The sequence below is a fragment of the Bos grunniens genome, chromosome 28 (assembly GCF_055505025.1).
Source record: "Bos grunniens cultivar Pamir isolate PY7600 chromosome 28, Bosgru_T2T1.0, whole genome shotgun sequence".
NCBI lineage: Eukaryota > Metazoa > Chordata > Mammalia > Artiodactyla > Bovidae > Bos > Bos grunniens.
Genome location: NC_141192.1, coordinates 2,395,244 through 2,418,936, shown reverse-complemented (window position 1 = coordinate 2,418,936; position 23,693 = coordinate 2,395,244). Strand labels below are relative to the sequence as shown.

At 50.4% G+C, this 23,693-nt stretch overlaps 1 protein-coding gene across 11 annotated transcripts in view; it reads left to right on the top strand.

Moving 5' to 3' along the window:
• CHAT (choline O-acetyltransferase) overlaps window positions 1-23,693 on the top strand; it is a 65,731-nt gene that overhangs the window by 17,820 nt on the left and 24,218 nt on the right. For 9 of the 11 annotated variants that reach the window (XR_015156698.1, XR_015156699.1, XR_015156700.1 and 6 more), the window contains 5 exons: window positions 1,458-1,649; window positions 2,251-2,369; window positions 3,861-3,914; window positions 7,450-7,630; window positions 9,610-9,787. Coding sequence is in view for 7 of the 11 variants with exons in the window: in XM_086381647.1 (XP_086237773.1) it covers window positions 1,458-1,649; window positions 2,251-2,369; window positions 3,861-3,914; window positions 7,450-7,630; window positions 9,610-9,787 (724 nt within the window). In the remaining 4 variants the exon portion in view is untranslated. Of the gene's footprint in view, window positions 1-1,457; window positions 1,650-2,250; window positions 2,370-3,860; window positions 3,915-7,449; window positions 7,631-9,609; window positions 9,788-16,102; window positions 17,751-23,693 lie in introns of those variants that run through there. The other 2 variants (XM_086381653.1, XM_086381652.1) reach the window with 2 other exon arrangements.

Below are 23,693 nucleotides of genomic sequence, written 5' to 3'. Positions count from 1 at the left end.
GGGGTTCACCTCAGTCCCTGCAGCAGCGGGAGCAGAGCACAGGTAAGTACGCAGTGGACCCCCTTCACTGCACAGCCCAGCTGGGGTAGAAAATTCACTCCCTTTACCACCCCACAGAGGACAAACCCCGGAAAGAAGGCTGTCTGCTCTTTGCCAGCTTTGTAAAGTTTAGTCAATAATATGAAAAATCCTGGCTTCTCATTGTGACCGGCTAAGTGAGGAATAACGAGAAGGATGGATGGAAAAGGAAGCAAGGATGAGAAAGGCCGAGGAGGAAGGAGCAGGAGGGCTGTCGGTGGGGTGGGGTGGGGGGGTTATTTCAGGGCCTGACTCTGCCACTGAATGGCTGGATGACTTTGGAGTAGTCTCTTCACTCTTAGGCCCTCAGTTTCCTCACCTGAAAACTGGACAAAAATTCCTGCCCAGGCTAAGCCATAGCCCTGTTGAACACACACGATCCCATGAGTTTGTTAACTGGGAAACCCACGTCAGGAGCACGTGGGTGGGGAGTTCTACTGAGATTCTCGAGATGCTTTGGGACCCCAGGAGTTATGGGTTTTCTCTTAGCAATCCCTTTGGAGGTAGAAGGATAGTCATATCATGACATTTTATGACGTGCCTAATGGGGCCAGTTGTTCTTCTTATTTACCTGTGCCCCTCTCAGGTAGGGACTGTTGTTTAAGTCCTGTGGGTAAGGAAGCTGAAGCTTGGAGAGATTAAGAGTGGAAGAATCGCCCCCATCCCCGTCCCATACCCACATGGAGCTAAATGCCCCTCCCTGGGTTTCACAACAGGGAGGGGTTTAAGAAGGAGTCCAGTGCACGAGTCACCCTCCCATATCATGAATATCAGACTATCATGCAGAATTCTGGTCATTAAGGCAGGCAGTGAGCTATTCCTCTCTCCATCTTTCACCTGTCCAAACCCCTCCATTAGAGTCACACCCTTTGGGTCCAGAGATCAGTTGGATTGTGGAGCCCCAGCTGGGAACAGCTCCTAAACTAAGAGTGGCCAGCAGTCAGTATCAATAACAGGACTGTTTCATCTTAGACTCATTCTTAATGGTTCATAAGCACTTTCACATCCATGATCACTTTGATCTTATAAGAAGTGGAGTTTCTTCCTCCCATTTTACAGGGGAGGAAACTGAGGCACAGAGGTAGGGGTCATTTGCCAGAGATCACACAGATGGCCAGCAGTTTGTTCTGCCTGGTGTCAGCACCAGAGTCTTCTCCTCTGCACTTGGTCCCCTGCTAGGGGCAGGGCTGAGGTGTGGGAAGAAGCAAACAGGCGTCTCCTCAGTTCACAGCCCTGCTGAGCTGAGCTCTAGAAACAGACAAGTCCCAGGATAGGGGACAGGGATGGGCAGATGGAGGTAGACACAGGGGATCAGTCTGGGGACAGACGGGGGCCACACTTAAGGTCAGGCACAAGAACCTGTGAACCTTGTCTTCCAGGGGCTGCCCAAACTCCCTGTGCCCCCACTGCAGCAGACCCTGGCCACCTACCTGCGGTGCATGCAGCACCTGGTGCCCCAGGAGCAATTCAGGAGGAGCCAGGCCATCGTGCAGCAGTTTGGGGCCCCTGGCGGCCTTGGCGAGACCCTGCAGCAGAAGCTCCTAGAACGGCAGGAGAGGACTGCCAACTGGGTAAGAGCTGCTGGGGCAGCAGACGAGGAACCCATGGGGCAAGGGGCAGAAGCTAGATAAGAAGATAGAGGGATTTGGATAAGGGGCAGGTGGGTGACCGAGATGGGGCAGAGGGAGGGACAGGCATGGGAGAGACACAGAGGGATAGGAAGGGGCAAGGGTGAGAGGCTGAGAGGGGACAGATGCAGATAAAGATGGGGTTATGGGGAGAGACAGGGTACAGAGATGGCGGACAGATGGGGGCAGATGAGCACTAGGGTTGGGAGCAGCAGGGGTAGCATGAAGTCAGGGGCGAGGGATGAAAGGCAGGAATGAGACACTCATAAGATTGGGCAGGGGACATGGATAGAGCGGCACACACGCAGGATGAACACTGAGAGGGAAGAAAGGAGATGGCGTTGGAGGAAGCTGAGCGACAGGCGGGACGGCTCAGAGAGCCACAAGCTCCAGCCCGTAACTGGGGCTTAGTGTATGTTTGTGGAATGAATGAATGATCTAGTGAAGGGTCCCCGTTTCCCTTCCTGGATGCCAAGGTGGGAGTGATGTGTTCCCCAGGCAGGGTGTGTGTGGCCCCTGGGCATAATGGCACCCTCCTTGGCAGGTGTCCGAGTACTGGCTGAACGACATGTATCTCAACAATCGCCTGGCCCTGCCTGTCAACTCCAGCCCAGCTGTGATCTTTGCCCGGCAGCACTTCCAAGACACCAATGACCAGTTAAGGTGAGGACACCAGGCTCCCGGGCTCATAGCTTGGGAGTCTGCCCGGAGGAGGGGGCCTGGCCCCACCCCCAGGAAGGAGAGGCTGAAGCTTGTGCCTTGGCTGAGCTTTCTGAGGCCAAATGGCCCTGAGACAGTGGCCATCCAGGCCAAGGGGTCAAAGGAAGAGTAGGTGAGGGGCACGTGGGTAACACACACGGGGTCTTCCTCAGGTATATCTATTTGGGGTGCAGTGGGATGGGGCGGGGAGGTCATGGGCCCCAGGTGCCCCCATGGCAGTCTGGCCTGGCTGAGGTCCTGGAAGGAAATCTGTAGTCTCTTGATCCTGCCGGTGCTTGAAGCTGGGGCTTGCCACTGGGATGCGCGGCCCCAGTCTGATTCAGAGGCCTCTGCTCCCTGCAGCCCCCAGCTCTGAGCAGAGGCTCCCGGGGAGTGGGAATGGCTCCTTCCCACCAGCCACCACCAGAGTGTCTGCCATCTGCTGCAATTTCAGAGCTCACTGAGCCGCTAGAACGGCCTATGGGTGCGCTGATGACTGCGACAGAGGGGCCATTTATGCAGGAGTGGAGCAGGGCGGAGGGTCTCTCAGAGCCAAACCCAGGTCTCTGGCCTCAAGACCAAAATGTGGCACAGCGTGGGGACAGTTCAGAGGGAGGAAATAAAAACACGAGGCAGGCTGCACCTTGGCCTCTGATCCAGTCTGGAAGACCCCCGCCCCCTCCTTCTTCACCCAGCCCAAGCAACCTGCTGGCTGGAGGGGGAGGGGGTTCGGGAGCCTTCCCCCTTCCCCTACAGCTGGGCATTCCCTGGACAAAGGAAGTATGTGGACAGATGAATGACTTCTGTATACAGTTCTCAAAATTGCGTTGAAGCAGGGTGTTTTCCTCCTGAGGCAATTAAGCCAGGTTCATTGTCCATGGGCAGTTAGGATGACAGGGTCCCGTGGTAAGGTTTTCTGGTGACTTTTTTCTAGCCGACAGCACCTGGCTTTCTTTTACATTAGCACTAAGGAGACCAAATTGCTAACTTTTCCTGGGAGATTGGATCTCCCAGAACCCTGGGATTTTGGCCCAGTCCAGTCCCAGCACAGGCGTTCCCCTGGAAGAACACCGCCCCTAATGGTCTAGCCTCCTCCTGCCTGCCCCGTGGCCTCTCCTGGCTTCCTCTCCCTCCTCCTCTCGTTCACCTTCCAATTTCCTCTCCTCCCCCAAGTTCTCTCCTCAGGACCATTTTTAGTCTGTGTTTGTGAAGGTTTGTGCAGGAAACTGACAGCCTGGGGGTAGGGATGGGGCAGCAGGAACCCTAGCTGATTACTGCACCGTTAGGGCCAGTCATCTGGTGGGTGGCCCGTGAGCATGGGAGAGACTAGAGGAGCAGGGAAGGACGGGGAGGGGGAGAGAGAAAGAGGAGGAGAGAATGAAAGAAGAAGGGGGAGAGGAGGGAGGGCCCCTGGGCCCCAGAGAGGAGACACTAAGGCCTCATCTCTTTGCGCAGGTTTGCAGCCGACCTCATCTCTGGCGTGCTCAGCTACAAGACCCTGCTGGACAGGTAGGACTGAGCCCCCCTGGGAAGGGCAGTGCCCTCTTCATCTGGCTCCTGCCACACTAGCCAAGGAGCTCGTGGAGGCAGGGACCGTGTCTTTTCTCAGCTCTGTGTTCCCGGCTTCTGTCACTGAGCAGATGACCCCCTGCACATCTCGAACATCAGAACAACCTTTTGAACTCTGACACCTACAACACATGATGTGGCAACCTGGAGTGAGTAATCACTCTGGTTACTATAGACTCCTGCGTGTCAAACAGAGATAACAACGGTGGCCGCCTCTTGGGGCTGCGCCACTGTCCTGTGAGATGATGCCTGGGAGGCTTTTGGCCCTAAGCCAGGCACAGCAGCTCTCTGTGCATTTGTGTGCTTCTGCTCCCCACCGGACCTCCCGCGCTGGGTCTCCAGGCCTTCCAGCTGCTGCCTCCCCGTGATGTTTTCTTGTTGTCTCTCCTCCTCACCAGGAGCTCTCTGCCATCCCCCAGAACTCAGTGCTGATGACCCTCCGACTGATTTCAGAGAATCTCATCCTTTACCTTGTCCGGCTGAGCAGCAGGGCGAGAATGGCCTAGGCCCCCCCCACAACTTTGTACCTGTCCGTCACTGACAGTCTAGACCCCAGACGCCCACGTGTGTGTGTGCACACTCGCGCGGACACACATACCCATACACGTCCACATGTAAGCTCCCACATCTAATCGCTGTAAGGGTTATAAAGCTAGAGCTTTATGCCATTGCTCAAGGGCCTGCTTTGGACCCTTCCTTCATTCACTCATTTATTCATCTGCCCACTTTTCTTTTTTAAAGCAATTTTTTCTAATTGGAGGAAAAGTGCCTTCCAGTATTGTTTGGTTTCTCCTATTCAACAACGCAAGTCAGCCATAATTATACGTATATCACCTCCCTCCCACTCACACCGCCCCCAGGTCGTCGCGGAGCTCCGGGCTGGGCTCCCTGTGCTCCACAGCAGCTTCTCCCCAGCTGTCTGCATGGCAGTGCGTGTATGTCTGTGCTACTCTCTCCATTCACCCCACTGTCTCCCCACCCCACTGTGCCTGTGAGTTTATCCTCTACATCTGCGTCTCTGTCCCTCCCTGCAAATAGGTTCATCAATAGCATCTTTCTAGGTTCTGTGTATATGTGTTATTACACTGAATTTGTTTTCTTTTTCTGACCGACTTCACGCTGTATAACAGGCTCTAACTTCATCCACCTCACTAGAACTGACTCAAGGTCATTCTTTTTTATTATGCCTGATAATATTCCATTGTTTCTATGTGTCACAGCTTCTTTATCCGTTCATCTGTCGATGGACATCTAGGTTGCTTCCAAGTCCTAGCTACTGTAAATAGGGCTACTGTGAACTTTGGAGTACATGTCTTTTTCAATTATAATTTTCTCAGAGTATATGCCCAATGGTGCTATTGCTGAGTCATATGATAGTTTTTTGTCCCTAGTTTTTAAACAAATCCCCATGCTGTTCTCCATAGTGGCTGTATCAATTTACATTCCCACCAGCAGTGCGAGAGGGTTCCCTTTTTTCCACATCCCCTCCAGCATTTATTGTTTGCCGATTTTTTTCACTTTTAAAATTGATGCTGGAAAGATGAAGGGAAATAAGGCCCCATCCCTGTCTTCAAAAGGTTCTCAGACTATCTAGCGAAACAGACACATAAACAGCACCAAATACAACTGCGTCCATCCTCTCTGAGCCCCTCACTCGTATCTGACCCCCTGACATCCCCACCGGGGCACCTCCTAGTCACTGCAAACTGAGTCATCCCCAGCGGACCCCTGGGCTCCCTCCCATGGCCCAGCAGGCTCTTTACCTCGTCCTGCCGTCTCAGTAAACGTGCCGCACAGCCCTGGGGTGAATCCAGGATCCTGTAAGTCACCCATGGTATCTTTCTCTCTCGCCTGCTCATCTAGTCCAAGCTCAGGGATATCACACTCCCTCCAGAACCCATACTTACACCCTCCTCTTATTCCCATCACCCTCCCCAGGCCCGTCACCTTCCCAGCAGCCCACAGCCTCCTTCCCGTGACCGGCTTCCACCTGTTCTCCACCTGGAACTGGGGCCATTATGACAGCAAAGCGGATCAGATCATGCCCCTGAGGGCTCTCACTGCCCCAAGAATGAAATGGCACCGACTTCTGCTGCCAAAGAGGCCACAGGCCTCCCCGCTTCTCTGTCCATCTCTTTACTCAGCTTTAACTGGCTTCCTTTCATCTTTGACCAGTGTTCCTCAAACAATCTGTGGTGAAGGGCCAATATATATTTTATTTAGTGAAATGTTTTTGAAAGTGAAAGTGTTAGTTGCTCAGTCTTGCCCAACTCTTTGCAACCCCATGGACTGTAACCCACCAGGCTCCTCTGTCTGTGGAATTTTCCAGGCAAGAATACTGGGGTAGGTTGCCATTTCCTACTCTAGGGGATCTTTCTGACCCAGGGATCGAATCCAAGTCTCCTGAATTGCAGGCAGTTTTTTTTCTATCTGAGCCACCAACTGAATTAGCAGAAAAACGGTATATAGATACAAGACACAAGAACTCTAGTTTCTGAAAGCTCCCCCTGGAGTCCCACAACCAGCCTATCATCAGCTGGTCATTCCAGTTCAATCTGACACCCACACTTGGAGCAGCAGGACAGTGGGATGCTCCGCCCAGCCCACCTGGGCCTCACTCTGCCCCAGCTCACCTCGTGGCTGCCTCTTGATCCCAGGGCTTGGCTTTCAAGTCTGATCCTCAGTGAGACCACCCCTGGTCGCTCCTCCTGCCCTCCCAGTTGCTGTCCCCTCACCGCATCTTGCTGCCTGCCTGCTTCTTTGCGCCCTTACATATCCCAGATCTGGGCCCCGTCAGAACAGGAAACTCAGCTCTTGTTTGCACCTGCTCCCCAGATGCTCCAATGGTGCCTGGTCCAGGAGACTGCTCAGTCACATTTGTTGGCTGAAAGGAAGGAAGAAGGGAGGGAGGAAGGGAGGGAAGAAGAGGCAGAAAGAGAGAGAGAAAAAAAAAAGGAGGAAGAGGAAGGGAGGTTGACTGTGGAGGGGAGGGTGAAACAGGAAGAGGAAAGACAGAGGGAGAGAGAGTGAGAAGGAGGAAGAAGAGGAAGTCAGGGAGGAGGAGGAAGGAAGGAAGTACCTGAGACATGCTGAGATCATAGGAGAAAGAGAGCTTTCCACCTTGAACTCAAAGGAGGCTTCTGGAAGAGCTGATGAAGGAGTAAGCTCTCAAAAGAGTGAAGGGGGTCTTCTAAACAGATCAGTTGAGTGCAGGGCTGAGGGTGAAGGCGTGCCAAGCAGAGCAGCAGTGGCAAAGGCCCAGAGTGGCCAGATCTGTACCTGCCCGTGTCGTGCATGAGGCTGGAGTGAGGGAGACTAATGGAGGCCGGAGAACACGAGGGTCTCCCTGGGGCGCTCCGCTACTGTAGAAAATGGGAATCTAGCTCTTGAACGGCCATCATCATGCAGTTCTGGCGTCAAGTTAGAGTAGAACCGATTTTGATTCCCAGCCTCTCTTCCCTCCCTCCCCCACCAGCCACTCCATCCCCACCGACTGTGCCAAGGGCCAGCTATCAGGGCAGCCGCTCTGTATGAAGCAATACTACGGGCTCTTCTCCTCCTACCGGCTCCCCGGCCACACCCAGGACACGCTGGTGGCCCAGAAGAGCAGTGTCATGCCCGAGCCGGAGCACGTCATTGTGGCCTGCTGCAACCAGGTAAGCGGCCCCTTGCTCCTGCAGCTTCTCGGGCCTGGGGAGGGGTGCACATTCTTCATCCCTTCCTGCCTCTCCAGGGGTTCAGCCCCCTCCCAGAGTCACACGGTGAGCTGGGCAGGGTGGCCCCGAAATGGGGTCTCCTGATTTCTGTCTGTCCCATTTCTCTCCACTGGTTGGATTTTAAGAAGGAGGAGCGTCGTCAGTCGAGATGCCTTTGGTAGGCTCCCATTTCAGTCCTGTCCAGCCAAGTCAGGTCCAATGAACTGCCTGGATGGACTGAGGGTCGTCAATGAGACCCAGCATGTCTTCAGCCCTTCCACATGCAGTCACCCAGGTCGTGGCCTTCCTGGAGACCACACACAGATGGACAGCTTACAGACTGACTGTCTGGGCATCCCCGTCCAGGTGGGCCTGGTATCTGTCATCCCATCTGATCTTAGGATGACCTTGCAGAGGAGGCCTTGGATCTCCATTTGACGCATGAGGAGACGAGACTTAGGTTAAGTGGCTTGTCCAAGGGTGAGAAGGACTCCTCCGTCTGCCCATGTCACAAGCCCACGCTCTATGCCCTGCAGCTCTGGTCCTCAGACTGGGCTCCAGAGAAACAAAAGAGCCTGTGGGGGCCCCGGGGATGCCAGACAGTGTACTTCATATACTGAGGCTCCACATAAAAATTTCATTTGATGAAAAGCTGTTTGTTTTCATTAAAATCCGTTTGTTTTCATTAAAACCCAACTTTGACACCCACCCAGGGGCTCCCCTGGTATTTTTTTCTATAGTCTTTTCTTCTTAGGTTCATTTGACATTTTCCGTCTAAATTGGGAGCCCTAAGTTTGCCAACAAAAGATGGCTGTTCCCAGGTTGGAAGCCCACCTGACACCTGGCTGGCCACAAGACAAGAAGCTTTCTCCACCTTCATTCAAAAGTCAAACCCAGAATATCCCAGCGCCCCCCCGCCCCGCCCTGCCACACACACACACACCATAGTATCCATCCCTCCCAGAAATGCTAAGACTCCCGCTGTGAACCAAACCACCTGTATGCGGCTCAGGGCGTGGGGCCAGCACACGCCAATCAGCAGAGAAGGGACCTTGACCTGGGACTGTGACTAGAACCCTTTACAATGCTGAGGCTCTAGCTGCGAAATCACTGAGTGCCGGTTCACAGGCCTCACCTACAGACTCACGCGAGTACACGCGTATAGGTGCACATGCACGCGTGGAGCGTTTTGTGTGCTGTTCTACAGACTCACGCGAGTACACGCGTATAGGTGCACATGCACGCGTGGAGCGTTTTGTGTGCTGTTCTTCCAGTTTAATCTTTCTCTGCATATTTTTTGCTGCCATTTTTTTCTCCACTCACCAGTGTGTTTGAAATCTATCCCTGTAGCTGTATCTAGAGCTAGTTCATTCCTTTTAACTCCTGGATAGACATGCATTGGACAGGTGCTCCACGTTTTACTTAACCATTCCCTTCCTGCAGAACATTTGGGCTCTCTCTACCAATTTTCTACTGCCAACAAGGTTGATATGCACATTCCTTTATATGTCTCCCAGGGCACAAGTATATGTTTCTCTAAGCCTTAGACTAAAGTATGCATTTATAAGAGCAGTTACTGAATCATCGGGCACGCACCGTTTTCAGTTTTGATTGACACAGCCCCCCAACAGCAAGCAGATGTATCAATTTCCACTCAGTTTCCCACAAACATAATGGTTTTACATCAAATAGAACTGCAGAAAAGAAACACTCTCTTTAGTTAAGTTTAATCTGGCCTTCTTTGATCTGGGAGAGCTTGGAGTCCAGCACAGTTGACAGTGTCGGGCTGGTCCCCACACTGTGGCTCTTCTGAACCATCGATACCTTGGGAACCAGGGGCCTGAGTGCCCCCCGTCCTGCTCCCACATGGAGGCTCAGGGAAGGCCTGACGTCTAGGGCGGGCTGCCCTGAGTGAAGTCTTTGACCTGTTTCCCCCACAGTTCTTTGTCTTGGATGTTGTGATTAATTTCCGCCGTCTCAGTGAGGGGGATCTGTTCACTCAGTTGAGAAAGATAGTCAGAATGGCTTCCAACGAGGATGAACGCTTGCCTCCAATCGGCCTGCTGACGTCAGACGGGAGGAGCGAGTGGACTGAGGCCAGGACGGTCCTCATGAAAGGTTAGCAGCAGTGCCCAGCACGTCTCCATGCTCATCTCATCCTCACACCCATTGGCCTCCCTCCCTCCAGGGGTGTACCTCATCCCCATTTGCCATAGTGTGGGAAGCTCAGGCCTCCTTCCAGTCCAGGACCCAATGGCATATCCTGCAGTTGGCCTGCGGTCAGCTGAAGGCATCTTTTGTACCCTTGTAATTCATCTGACGGCATGCTGACTTTCTGGGTGAGGCTGACTAGACCCGGAATCCGAGGATGTCTGGGAGCATGGTGGGGGGCAAGGTTTTTGAGTTGAAGGAAGGCCAGCTGCAGTGAAGCAGTGGTGTTTTACTGGTGGGCAAGGAAGGTGCTCATTTCCGGGATCTGAGTTGCTGGGAGAGTTGTCAGGTAGAGGTTTGGGATGGGCCCACCTCTGGAAGGGTAGTTGGCTGCCTCCTTCACGTGATTTCTTGGTCCCAGAATTCTTCATCTTCAAGCTGATCTTATCCTTCTGGCTGCTGCTCTTAAGAAAGTTTCTAAGCTTTCCCATAAGAAATCCAGCAACAGTCTTACATTTTTCAAATAGTCCTTCTGGAAACTACTTTTCAAACCCAAAGCGAGCCCTGTTCTCAGGAACTGGGTGGAGAGTCTTGCTTTCTTGCCTACATTCCCAGAAGAAGGGTGGGACTTCTTTGAGCCTCTGTCTGCCCCTTGGGCTTTCATTCCAGCCAGGTGACCATTCAGAGTTCTTGAGTGTCTGTAAGCTGAGGACCTGGGCTAGGCCTGGGGTGTGTAAGGGACAAAAAGGATGGAGCCCTTGGCCTTGAGCAGCCCCCTCGATAGGAATCGGGGATGGATTCAAGTACCTAGTAATGCAGTGTCTACCCACGTAAGGCAGTAGAGCCAGTAGCTACCACATAAATGCTCCAGGACTTCAGAGAGGGGAGGGAGCCCTTCTAATTGGGAGGCTTTTGAAAGGCTTTGAGGAAAGAGGTGGGAATTGAACAAAACCCTGTGACATGAGAGGGACAGGAGGGAGGGACAGTGTCCAGGCAGGCAGACCAACTGCAGGCAGAGTTAACCGCCCAGCAGGGCCATATCCGACCTGCCCAGTACCGTGAGGAGAGCAGTCTGGCCGGCAAAGATGGCTGTTCTAGACGTACCGGGAGAACGAGAAGGTGGTGGGGCTTGACCGTCCAGCAGCAGGCATGTCCTTCTCCCTAGAAAGCTCTTCTTCCAGGGCTGGCTGGCTCCTTGCACTGTTCCAAGCTCAGCTTAGGGGTTCACCCCAGACTCTCCTGGAATATCCCCCACCTCTCCCCAGCACACTCTGCCCCTTGTCCTGTTTTTCATCTTGGTTGCATTTCTTACTCTCTGAAGTCAGTTTTTTGTCTGTTTGATTCGTGCTGATTATCTGTCCCTTTCCCACACCGCCACCCAAGTCTGTAAAACCCAGGAGGACAGGGGCCTTACCTGGCTTAACTTCTGAATCTGCTGCCCCAAACACAGTTAATCCCCAGTCATGCTTGTTAAATAAAGGAATGAAGGACAGTAAGGATACTGGGCCCCAGACTTATTTCCCACTTACCACTTAATTTCCTTTCATTCAGTTGTTGGGCACCTTCCAGTGCTTGGTCTTAAATTGGAGGCTGTGTGGATCACAGGTAGGTGCCAGAGGTGACCCTGTTCTTACCAACCTAATGGCCATGTGGGAGAATTAATAAGTTATCATTTGAAAGTGAGTTAATTCCCTCAGGAGACCATGGTATAATCAAATCCTACTCTTCTCCCCTCCAGGGACAGAGACAGGCATCAGAAGAATTGCCTCTGCTTCCAGGAGGCTTCCCACTTTATTAGCAGGCCAGGCCCAAGCCATCACCCCGCACGACTGACCAGGATTGCCTTGGGGTCTGAGTGCCTGGGTGCGCTAATCGGAATTAATTTGTTAATGGCACTTGATCTGGCTTTCTGAATGGAAGTGCTGTTTCCAAAGGAAGCTGACAGAAAGGAGGAGAGTGCACCCACAGCTTCGCTCTGGAAATCTGATTTATCCAGTTAGCACTGGCTGTGTCATCTGCACAGCGGGAATCTGATCCTTCACTGAGCTCTCCTCTCTGGAGCACCCCTTCCCATGGAAGGAAAACGGGGAAACCACTTAGGAAATGATTTGAGTGTCAAAGTGAAAGATTCAGGCAGCTTGGGCTAGAGTTGAGAGTGAAGATGGAAAGATGGAAAGACATAGGTGGGGTCTAGAGAAGTTTCAAAGTGGAAGCAACAATAAGGAAAAGAGGATGAGCTTTTTTTTTTTAATAAGTTTATTAGAAATTTATTTCTTTTATTAGAGTATAATTTACAATATTATGTTAGTTTCTGCTGTACAACAAAAGTGAGTCAGCTATATGTATGTAATGTCTGCTCCCTCTTGAGCCTGCCTCCCACCCTCTCCATCCCAGCCCTCTGGGCCATCACAGAGCGAGAGCTGAGCTCCCTGTGCTGCGCAGCAGCTCCCACTCGCTGTCTGTCTCACATCAGAGCCTATGTACGTCAGTGCCACTCTCTTTATTCGTCCCACCCTCCTAGAAAAATGGTTCTGATGAGCCTATTTGCAGGGCAAGCATAGGGACACAGATGTAGACAGTGGACTTGTGGACACAAGGGAGCCCTCGGTTTTTGATGTGAGCCTCTGAGTAGGTGGTGGGACTGTTCACTGAGATGAGAACCAGCCGAGGATGGTTCTCAATGCTGCAGGGAGAAGTCCTCTCCCCATGTGCCAGGGAGGCGGCGCCTCGAGCCATCTAAGTAGAGACGTCAAGTTAGATCTATGTGTCTGGAGCTCAAGGGAGAGGTCGGTACAGAGATATAAATTTGAGAGCCATCAGCACAGAAGTGATATTTAAAGTCATGGACCTTGATGAGATCATCTGGAAACAGAAGATGGGGCCTTGGAGGTCAGTAGAAAAAGATGCAAAGAGGATAGAGAAAGAGCAGCCTGTGAAGTCAAGACGAAACCAGGAGATGAGTCACAAAGATCTAAGAGAGAAGGAGAGAGCCGCCAACTACGTCGGATGCTGCTGAGAACTCTCGGGAGAATTGGACAGAGAGGAGACTCTGGGCTTAGCAACCCTAAGTCAGCCATGACCTTCACCAAAGTCAGACCAGAGTACTAGACAGGGGGGAAGGTGTATGCGGGTGGAAGGCATCCCAGAGTAGGAAGAAACTGGTAATGAGACAGTCACTGAACAGAATCAGTTAAGGGTGGATGGTTCTTTTCAGACATTTTGGTACTAGAAGGAGCAGAAAAACAGGAGTGATTGGAAGAGGATGGGGGTCAAGGGAAGTGTTTTTAGTAGGAGAGGCAAGTGCATGGAAATGATCCAGTAAGTGAAATTGTTAGTGAGGAGAGAGGAGACAAATGGAGGGCTGGGATTCTTGCAAAGGCAAAAGGAGATGGAGCACAGAGAATCAGAGACCTTTGACTGATACAGGGAAACTGAACCTGGCCTGAGGCCAGCAGAGCCATGTTGAGGGGGGTTCTGGAGGCAGAAGAGAATGTGTGATACAGCCTCATGGGAAGTGAGAAAGACAACCTGCTCAGGAAACTTGCTGAGATTCATGGACTGTATTGAGCTCATATTTGAGGGCCATACACTTTAGCATTATTTTGCAATCCCCCCTCTCCCCCACATACAACATTGAGGTGCTGAGGTTCAGGCAAGGTCAGTGAGTATAACTGAGGGAGAGAAGGCGGGTGTGGAGGGGAATGGCTACAGTGCTGGAATCTGAACTGAGTAAGCAGGTGCGTTGGTCTGCTCAGGCTGCCACAGCAACCTACTACACACCCTTGTGGGGCTTAGACAACAGCCATTCATCTTCTCCCACTTCCAGAGCCTGGAAGTCCAAGGTCAAGGTGTCAACAGAGGGGTTTCTTCTGAGGCCTTTCTCCTTGACCAGGATGGCTGTCTCCTCCCTGTATCTTTACATTTGTCTTCCCTCTATGTGCAAGGATGGCTGTGTTCTCATCTCTTTTTCTTATAAGGACACCAGTCATGTTGGATTAAGGTCCCACCCCAGTGACCTCATTTTAATTACCTGTATAAAGACCCCCATCTCCAAATATAGTCCCTGGGACAGGGGTTAGACTTCAACTTAGGGATTTTGGGGGGGGGACACAGTTTAGCCCATCATAGGAGGGAAGTGAAAGATGGAGGCGGGTGGTGGAGAGTGGAAATAGGCAGTGGGGCCCAAGGGTCCTGGAGTGAGTGGTCCTCGTCAGTGAGACGAGCTGCAGTGGGAGGTGACAGTGTGTGAAGCGGGAATCAGTGTGTGAAGCGGCAGTCAGAGTGGTCAAGGTGTGGGGAGCTTGAGCTGATGCTCCAGAGTGGCTTGGGTCTTGGTAGTGATATGCCTCCAGATGTGGTGGTAGGAGTAGGTGCTGAGTTTGACTGTCAAAGGTGAGAGGTCAAAGGGCCGAGAGAGGAGGATGCCAGCCGGGCCACGCACAGGGTGTTCAGGCTACCGAAAGGATGATGGGAGTGGTGATGGTAAGGAAGAGCTTGAGCCAGGTCCTGGTGGTTGGACATTGCGAGGAGGCCAGAGGAGCACAGCAACAAGGAGGATAACGCGTGGGGGGAGGAGGAAAGCCCACCGGCTGCAGCTCCACAGAGAGAGCCGGAGGGTAGGGTGAGTCATTCAGAGCTGGGAGGGGATGCCCCCTGCCCATCTGCTGCTGGGCTGAGTGTGAGGGAAGATGACAGTCCTCGAGGAGGGGGTGCAAGGAAGTGGGCCCTCAGAGGGGGCACCCTTCAGTTGCGGCAAAGGGTGCACAGAACACTTTCAAAGAAGGTTAACAGGGCAAGGGGAGAGCCAGTCAAGCACTGTGGAGAGTCCAGGAAGGAGGAGAGGAGAGCAGGGGAGGATCGGGTCCACCCAGGGGACACTGGAGTATCAGGGCTGGGAGCGCTGGGGAGGGCGGCCGTTGTTGCAAATGACGCTCCCAGAGCGCTAACCTCTGCGAAGCCTCTCTCTCTCCTGGTTCCAGGAGAAGCTGCTGACTGTGGTGAGGCCTGGGGTCTTCCTGGCTCTCTGGAGAACCGCCGCTAACACTGGAAAATGGGTTGAGCTTTCCAGGGCATCTCAGCTGAAGTCCCAAGGTCTCTACCTCCCTTCCAGAGACGCCAGCAGAGACCAGTGCCCATGGGCACTGGGCCCAGGCTGGCATTATGCAGTAGAAAGTTTCAGCCAAGCTGAGCTCCACTTGTCCTGGTGGCTGTCTAGACCAGGAAGCCTGAGCTCAGACAAAATTCCCCCTTGAATTTCCACGGGGTCAGCTGACACCCACAGGGGCGGTTGATTGCATCAACCCGCTCTCCTTCCAGTGATGGCCCCTGATCCCCCAACCAGCTTGGCCCCCTCTGTAAGCTCCCAGGCTGCCCAGCCTGACCCTTTGCCAGGACATTGAGAGGGTGGAGCTCGCAGAGGTCCAGGAACGGCCAGTGGGATGCAGTCCACATTGAGGGACCTCCAGCGGGGAGCTGAGGGCTACAAGACCTGCGAAGACTGTCTCTGCCCCTGGGATTTGCCATCTTGCTGGGGAGACTAGAATAAATGAAATCGTCAGGACAAGAGCAGACAGGATAAAACCAAAGGGAAGGTCTCCCTTAGGAGTCCTGTGGGAATTTGGGGGCCTCACCCCTCTGCATCCTGTGCTAAGTGAGACTTGAGGCTAAACCAAGGTGGGTTGAGGTCAGTGTGGCTGGGGCTAGTTGACAATATGAGGGTCATCCAGAGAGCTCAAAAAAAAAAAAAAAAAATTCAGAAAACCAAACCAGATTCTTGGGTCCTGGTGATTTTCCAGTGGCATTGGAATGAGGCTAAGGAATTCACATTATTAAAGCACCCTCAGGTACAGTCCAGGTTGGAACCCACTTATTCAGACGTTAGCAGCCACCATGCATGGAGGTTCCCTTTATTGCTGGGCCCTGTCCTGGCTGCTTTCTGGCCCTTGCTGCTGCAAGTCTTCAGAACAGACCTGTGAGGTGAGACTTGCACCCCCACGAGCAGAGGAGGCTGTGTCTCCCACAGGTTAGGTGGAGGGTGGTGGAGCCGGGAGTGACCAGGGAACATCTGTCTCCCTAACCTGACATCTTCAGGGCCTGGCACTCGGGGGTGAGATTTGGGCCTCAGGAGGGCTGTGTGCATCCTCTCAGGACCTCCCTCCGCACCCAAAGTGAAGCTATGGCCTTCCTGAACCCGGGAGGAGCCAACACCGTTATCCTGGTCTAGAAATTTAATTAGACATCCAGCCCTGAGTCTGGAAGACTACAGCACTTGTCAATTTGCAGGAAAAGGATCGCCAGCTAGGAGATCCGCCCCTCTGCTGGCTCGCCTGCCCGGGTGCAGTGGAGCTCCTGTGAACAGACTTTGGAAGCAGATGCCTTCGTTTGCACAGTCCCGTAAATATTTATTCCCAGCAGCCAATTAGAGCTGAGCCACAGCTTTCAAGGAGGGAACTGACAGAAGGTTGCTGTGTCTGCAGAGGGCCTCTTCGGTCATGGTTTACAAGACCCACTCGGGATGGGGCGTCTTGCTCTTTAAATATTGTCATCCAGAGATAGGCAAGCCTGCTGATTTTAAAACCAATTACACATTAGCAATAACAGCCTCTCTGATTTAATTGCCCGAGAAATATCTCCTGGCTCTTGAAGCTGAATGCTGTTTTCTTTCTTTGGGCCAACCCCTCCCTCTCATAGTGGAAGCGTGAAGGCTTTCCTGGTTGACAGCAACCAGACAGGGAGAGGCCTGTGGTCCGAGGCAAGAGGTCTGGGCTTGACTGGCCCCTCGCTGAGGTTCTGGAGTCTGGCTCCTTAGGCCCAGACGGGGAGGTGGCAGCCCATCTAAGGGATGCAAAGCTGGTGTTCCGTGCCTGCTGCACAGAGGGCGATCACTAAGGATACCTCTTATTAGATTCAGGGAAACACTCTGGGGATGTTCTCCCAAGCCCAAAACCACCCTGAAAAAATCCAGTGAGCTGAAAATGGACTTGTGTGGATGGGCACTGCTCTTGCAGTCAGTGACCTCAGACTGAATGGCTATCGTCCTGGTGTGGAGCCCTGACTCTTGCTGACTCTGGGGAGCTCTTTTGCCTCCCCCAGGCTCCCCAGACGCCACATGCCCTGCATGGACACACTCCAGACTCCTCTGCTCTTTCATTTCTCCCTCTGTGCCATCTTTCTGGCCCTCACTTTCCATTTCACGGGCAGCACTGTGCTGTTTGGTTTCAAGGCAGCTGAGAGGTTGTGGGTTTTGGGTTTGTTTGTTTGTATTTCCTGCCTTTCTCCATGTACCACCCCTCCCCTAATTCTGAAATTCTGAAAGTATGATAGCTCTTTAAATCTGTCTTTGTGGGAAGGGTAGCTGGAACCCAGAGGGAAGAGCAGTTCTTGGCTACTGACTTCTTTTTTAAAAAAATTAAATTAAACTTCTTTGGAGATAATTATAGACGCACATGCACTTGTATGAAATAAACGCTTGTACCGTTCAGCCTCCCCAGCCCCACCCCGCAGGGAGTGGTAACATCTTGCAAATCTTCCAGTATCACAACCAGGACACTGAGGTTGATACAGTCAAGACAGAGAACATTTCCATCCCCACAAGGACCCCTGATGTCCCTTTACAGCTGCACCTACTTTCCCTCCAACTCCAGCCCTCCTTAATCCCTAGCAACCACTAATCCATCCTTCATTTCTAGGATGTTGTTTCAAGAATGTCATATAAATGGAATCATGCAGCATGTGACTTTCTGAGATTGGCTTTTTTGCTCAGTATAATACTCTGGAGAGACCCATCCCGGTTGTTGTATGTGTGAATAGTTCATTCTGTATTCCACACTTTGGATGTTTCAACATAAGTGATGTAACCACCCACCCATTGAAGGACGTCTGAGTTGTCTCTACTTTGTGGCTACTACAAATAAAGCTACTGTGAATACACGCATAGGTTTCTGTGTGACCCTAAGTTTTCGTTTCAAAGAAAATGTTCAGGAATGAAATTGTAGGTCATATGATATTTGCATGCTTCGTTTTACAGGAAACCGTGAAAGTGTTTTTTAGAGCGACTTTACCATTTCACTTGGAGAAGGCAGTGGCACCCCACTCCAGTACTCCTGCCTGGAAAATCCCACGGATGGAGGAGCCTGGTGGGCTGCAGTCCATGGGGTCGCTGAGGGTCAGACACGATGAGTGACTTCACTTTCACTCTTCACTTTTATGCATTGGAGAAGGAAATGGCAGCCCACTCCAGTGTTCTTGCCCGGAGAATCCCAGGGACGGGGGAGCCTGGTGGGCTGCCATCTATGGGGTCGCACAGAGTCAGACACGACTGAAGCGACTTAGCAGTAGCAACAACCATTTTACTTACCCATCAGCAATGCATGAATGATCCAGTTTCTCTTCATTGTCATTATTTTTTATTTTTTATTGCCCTCTGATAGGTGTGCAGTGATCTTATTGTTGTTGTAATTTACATTTCACTGATGACTAATGATGTTGAATATTTTTTCATGTGCTAATTTTCCCTCTATATCTCATCTTTTGGGAAATATCATTTCACGTCTTCTGCTCATTTTCTAATTGGATTGTTTGGGGCTTAGGTTTCAGGTTTTGGATTTTTTTTGCTGTCAGTTCTGAGAGCTGCTTATATATTCTTTACTAACCTTTTATTGGATATGTGGCTTTATATTTTCTCCCAATCTGAGCTTATCTTTTCATCTTCTTAACAGGGTGTTTCACTGAAGAAATGTTTTTAGTTTTGATGAAGTCCAATTTATCAGTTTTTTTCTTTTGTGGGTCATACATTTGGCAACAAGCCTAAGAATTACATGTCTAGTCCTAATATCCCAAAGATGAATTTCTCCTAAAAGTTTTATAACATTGTCCTTTTAAGCTGACAATCTATTTTGTGCTAATTTTTTGTAAGGTATCAGATTTTTATCCAAGGTTTTCAGGGAGGGGTACCTATGGATGTACAGATGTTCCAGTAATATTTGCTGAAAAAGCCATCCTTCCTCCATTAAATTACTTTTGCACCTTTGTCAAAATCAATTGGGCATATTTGTTAGTCTATTTTGGGGTTTTCTATTCTCTGCCATTGATCTATATGTTCATCTGTCTGCCAGTACTGCACGTTCTTGGCTATGTGATAAGTCTTTAAATTGGATACACTGATTCCTCCAACTTTATTCTTTTTAAAAATTGTTTTAGCTATTCTAATTCCTTTGCCTTTTCACACAGATTTTAGAATAATCTTGTCTACAGCTGCAGAAAGTCTTGCTGGGCTTTTGATGGGAGCTGGCTGAGCCTGTGTGCCAACCTGGGGAGAACTGGCATCTTCACCACACTGAGTTCTCCCATGCACGAACATGATACATCTCTCCATTTACTTAGATCTTCGATTTTTCGCACTGGGTGTCTTGTAGTTTCTTTGTATAAGCCCTGCATGCTTTTGTCACATTTACGCTGGAGAACGTGGTTCATTTCGCACGATCTGAACGACGCTGCGTTCTCACTCTCGGTCATGTCTTTGTCACTGGGTGGTTCATTCCGCACGATCTGAACGACGCTGCGTTCTCACTCTCGGTCATGTCTTTGTCACTGGGTGGTTCATTCCGCACGATCTGAACGACGCTGCGCTCTCACTCTCGGTCATGTCTTTGTCACTGGGTGGTTCATTCCGCACGATCTGAACGACGCTGCGTTCTCACTCTCGGTCATGTCTTTGTCACTGGGTGGTTCATTCCGCACGATCTGAAGCCGATGCGCTCTCACTCTCGGTCATGTCTTTGTCACTGGGTGGTTCATTCCGCACGATCTGAACGACGCTGCGCTCTCACTCTCGGTCATGTCTTTGTCGCTGGGTGGTTCATTTCGCACGATCTGAAGCCGCTGCGTTCTCACTCTCGGTCATGCCTTTGTCACTGGGTGGTTCATTCCACACGATCTGAAGCCGATGCGCTCTCACTCTCGGTCATGTCTTTGTCGCTGGTATTGGGTTTTTGTATGTTTACTTTATATCCTGTGAACTTCTAACTCATCTATTAGTTCTAGGTGGGGTTTTCTGGGGGTAGATTCCTTATGATTTTCTACACAGATCATGTCATATGAAAACAGGCAGTTTTTTCTTGTTGATATTTTTCTTTTTATTCCCTTTTGCCTTTTGGTGTGGCCAGAACTTCCAGTACTAGTTGAACAGCAGTGGTAAGGATGGGTATCCTTTCTTGTTCCTTATCTTAGGGGCAAGGCGTACAGTCTTTTCACCCTTAAGTATATTAGCTATATGCATTTTTGTTTTGGGTAGATTCTTTTCATGAAGTTGAGGAAGTTCCACTCTATTCCTAGTTTTCTGAGATTTTATCATAATAAGATGTTGAATTTTGTAACTTGTACTTCATCAATTGATCTAATCATGTGATTTTTCAATAGCGTGTTAATACTGTGGATTACATCAGTTGATTTTCAAATACGGAATCAGGTTTGCATCCCTGGAAGGAGCCCCACTTGGTCACAGTACATAGTTTTTACATGTTGCTTAATTCTGTTTGCTGATACATTGTTAGCTCTCTTTGTTTCTATATTAATGAGGGTTATTTGTCTGTAGCTGGTTGTTTTTTTTTTCGTGTGTGTGGTGTGTGTGTGTGTTTATGGGTGGTGGTGGTGGTGTACTGTTTTGTCTGGTTTTGGTGTCATGGTAACACTGGGTTCCTAAAATGAATTGGGAAGTGTTCGCTGTTCTTATATTGTCTGGAAGAAATTGTATAGACTGGGGTTAATTCTCCCCTAAATGTTTGGTAGAATTCTCTAGTGAAACCTTTAGGGCCTGGAGATTTGGGTGAGGAGGGGAAACTTTAAACTTACAAATTTAATTTCCTTAATAATTACCGGGCTCTCCAAATTATTTGTTCACATTTTGTGCATGTGGTGGTTTATACTTTTTAAGTGATTACTGCATTTCATCCAAGTTGTCAAATTCATGTCTGTAGAGTGGTTCATAGTATTTTCTTAGTATCCTTTTGATGTCTGCAAGATCCATAGTGATGTCTCTGTTTAATTCCTAGTATTGTGTCTTTTCTTTCATTTTTCTTTGTTAGTCTTGCCAGGGATTTGATTGAATTTTTAAAGGAACCAGTTTTCTTTCCATTATTTTATTTTTTTCCTATTTTCAATTTCACTGATTTCTACTCTTTGTTATTCCCTTCTTCCTACTTGCTTTGGGTTTATTTTGCCTTTTTTCACTAATATTTTAAGGTGAGAGCTTATATTACTCATTTAAGTCTTCCCCCTTTTCTAATGTCAGCATTTGTGTTACACATTTCCGTCTTAACAAAGCTTTAGTTGTGTCTCATAAATTTTGATATGGTATATTTTTGTTTTCATTCATTTCAATGTTTGCTTTTTAATTTCTTTAAATTTCTTCCTTGATCCATAGATTATCTGGAAGAGTGTTGTTTACTTTCCAAATGTTTGAAAATTTTTCTTTTATTTTTCTGTTATTTAAAAGAAAAGCTTGATTCCAGTGGTCAGGGAACACATTTTTGCATGATATCAATTATTTTCAATTTGTTGAGGGTTTTCATGGCCTAAGATATGGTCTACTGTGGCATATATGTCACTGGGGCGCTTGAAGAGAAGCATTCTGCTGCTGCTGATGAAGTGTTCTGTATACATCAGTTAGATTCTGCTGGTTGATGGTGTTGCTAAGTTCTTTGATATCCTTGCTGACATTCTGTGGTTGTTCTGTTAAGTATCAAGAGAGGTGTATCCGAGTCTCCAAATTATGGATTTGTCTATTTCTTCCTTCAGTTCTGTTAATTCTAGTTTCTTTTTTTTTTTTAATTTTTTTTTTTTAATTCTAGTTTCAAAAAATAACAGAGCTATGTTTGGTTGATACACATTTAGATGTGTATACACAAGATGATGTCATCTTGACATCAAGACTGATCCATTTGTTTTATGTAATATTCCTCAATATCTCAATACCTCTTGTATCAATACCTGTCTCTGAAGTTTACTCAAATCTGATGTTAATTTGTCCACTCCTGCTTTACTTTCATTAATATTTGCTTGATACGTCTTTTTCCTTTTCCTTTCAGCCAGCTTCTATCATTATATTTGATGTGAGTTTCCTGTAGATAGAATGTAGCTTGGATATACATTTATTGGCATCCTCATAGCCTCTAGGGGCTGGGAGTGTAAAGATCACCATGAGCCATAGAGTAGAGAAGGACTGGAGAGAGGGGATGGCAGAGTTTCCTCCCAAAAGGGGCTATGATTCCTTTGCGGAGTAAAGATGCTCAGCTGCGCCTGACAAATGTTTAGAAGTTCTTAAGTATCTGAGAGGAGCCCAGCGCCTCCCTCCCCAGACTGTGTGAGGCAGGACAGTAGAAGTCTGATGTGGGTCCTTTTCCCAGGGACTAGACCAGAGAAGGCAAGTGTCCCAGAGAGGGCTGTGTGTGTGTGTGCGTGTGCACAGGCGGGTGTGCTGAGGATCGGCACCTGAGAGGTCTGCAGACCTCCCAAGGCAGAGCTGCTGTGTTCATTTTCTCTTCGCTCACCTTAGTCACAGACTGGGAACTTTCAGCCTCGAGCAGAAGCTCTAGGGTCCTCCAAGGCTCATGGCCTCTGGAATTTCTGCATCTCCAAAGTTGTCGACTCCCCAGGCGTGGGTGGCAGAGCAAGCTCCTCCTATTACTCAATTCTGACTTCTACCTATTAAGCAGGGGCTCCTTGAGGAAGATTGATTTACCACATTAAGCGAGCCTGCCTGTGCTCGATGAGGATGTCACAAGACAAACGGCTCCTGCCGTGTGCCTCCGGCCCACCGCCCCATGTTTCCATTACGCTGGGGCCAGAGTCGTGGTGGATGAGTTTGGATGTAGTTCATTCTCTGCCTTACACGATAAACTTGTCAGCGCCTGGCCGATCAGCTGCTCGTGCACAGGGAGTTCATTTGGAAGGCCACCTGGCGTCCTGGCTCTGCTGTCCTGCTCCCATTTCACTCTGTTTAATGAGCCAGGACCCAGTTCCTGTCGAGTGGTGCTGAGCTCCGGGGTCCTGCTCGACCTGCATGCAGCGGTGGTGGCTCAGCCCCTTCTCAGGGGTCCCTCTGTCTTGCCTGGAGGTGGCTGGGGCACGGATGCCCAGGGAGCTGTCCTTTTATGCCACCAGCTTCGAGCCACCCAGCTGAAAAGGAGGGTGCCCAACCCTCACTCTTCCGCCAGCGGCTGCCTCAGGCCTGCTCCCCAGGCTCTGAGCTGGACAGGCCTGCCATGGGCTTCCCAGGGAGCGGAAGCCTGCCTAGTCCACACTGCCCTTGGGGCTGTTTCATAGGCAGAGACCAAGCCTGGGCTCTCAGAGCCCACTGAGACACAGGCCGACGTGTATAGCACTGGGGCTGCCGTGGTCCCCAGGCCTAGGCCCTCCCCAAGCGGCCAGGCATCATGGACAAGCTCCACTCACCAGCCTCAGAGCCTTTTCCAGCACTGTGACTTCCTTCCTGATGTGTTCCTTCCTTCCTCTCCACTTCTCCATTGTGAATCAGACCCAGGCCTGGCCAAGGCCTCTCTGAAGTCACCAGCCACCCTGAGCCCAAGGACCCCCAGAATAACACATAGTCCAGGGCCGGCACCATGGCTGTTGGCAAGGACTCCAGTAGCAGCCAGGGTGGGGGAGTTTTGCAGAGGGTAAGGAATCCCTTTCTTGTCTCCATCTCTCCTCCACCCCTTTCATCCTATGAAACTCTCTGCCCCAAAGGGCCTGGAAGTCTGAGCTATGCCCACAGATCTCAGCCTCACCTGTCCATGCACGCTCAAGTCCATTGCCAGACACAGATACTTCCTGTGCCCACCTAAGCCAGAGAACCAGGCCCTGCTCTCTGTGAGCT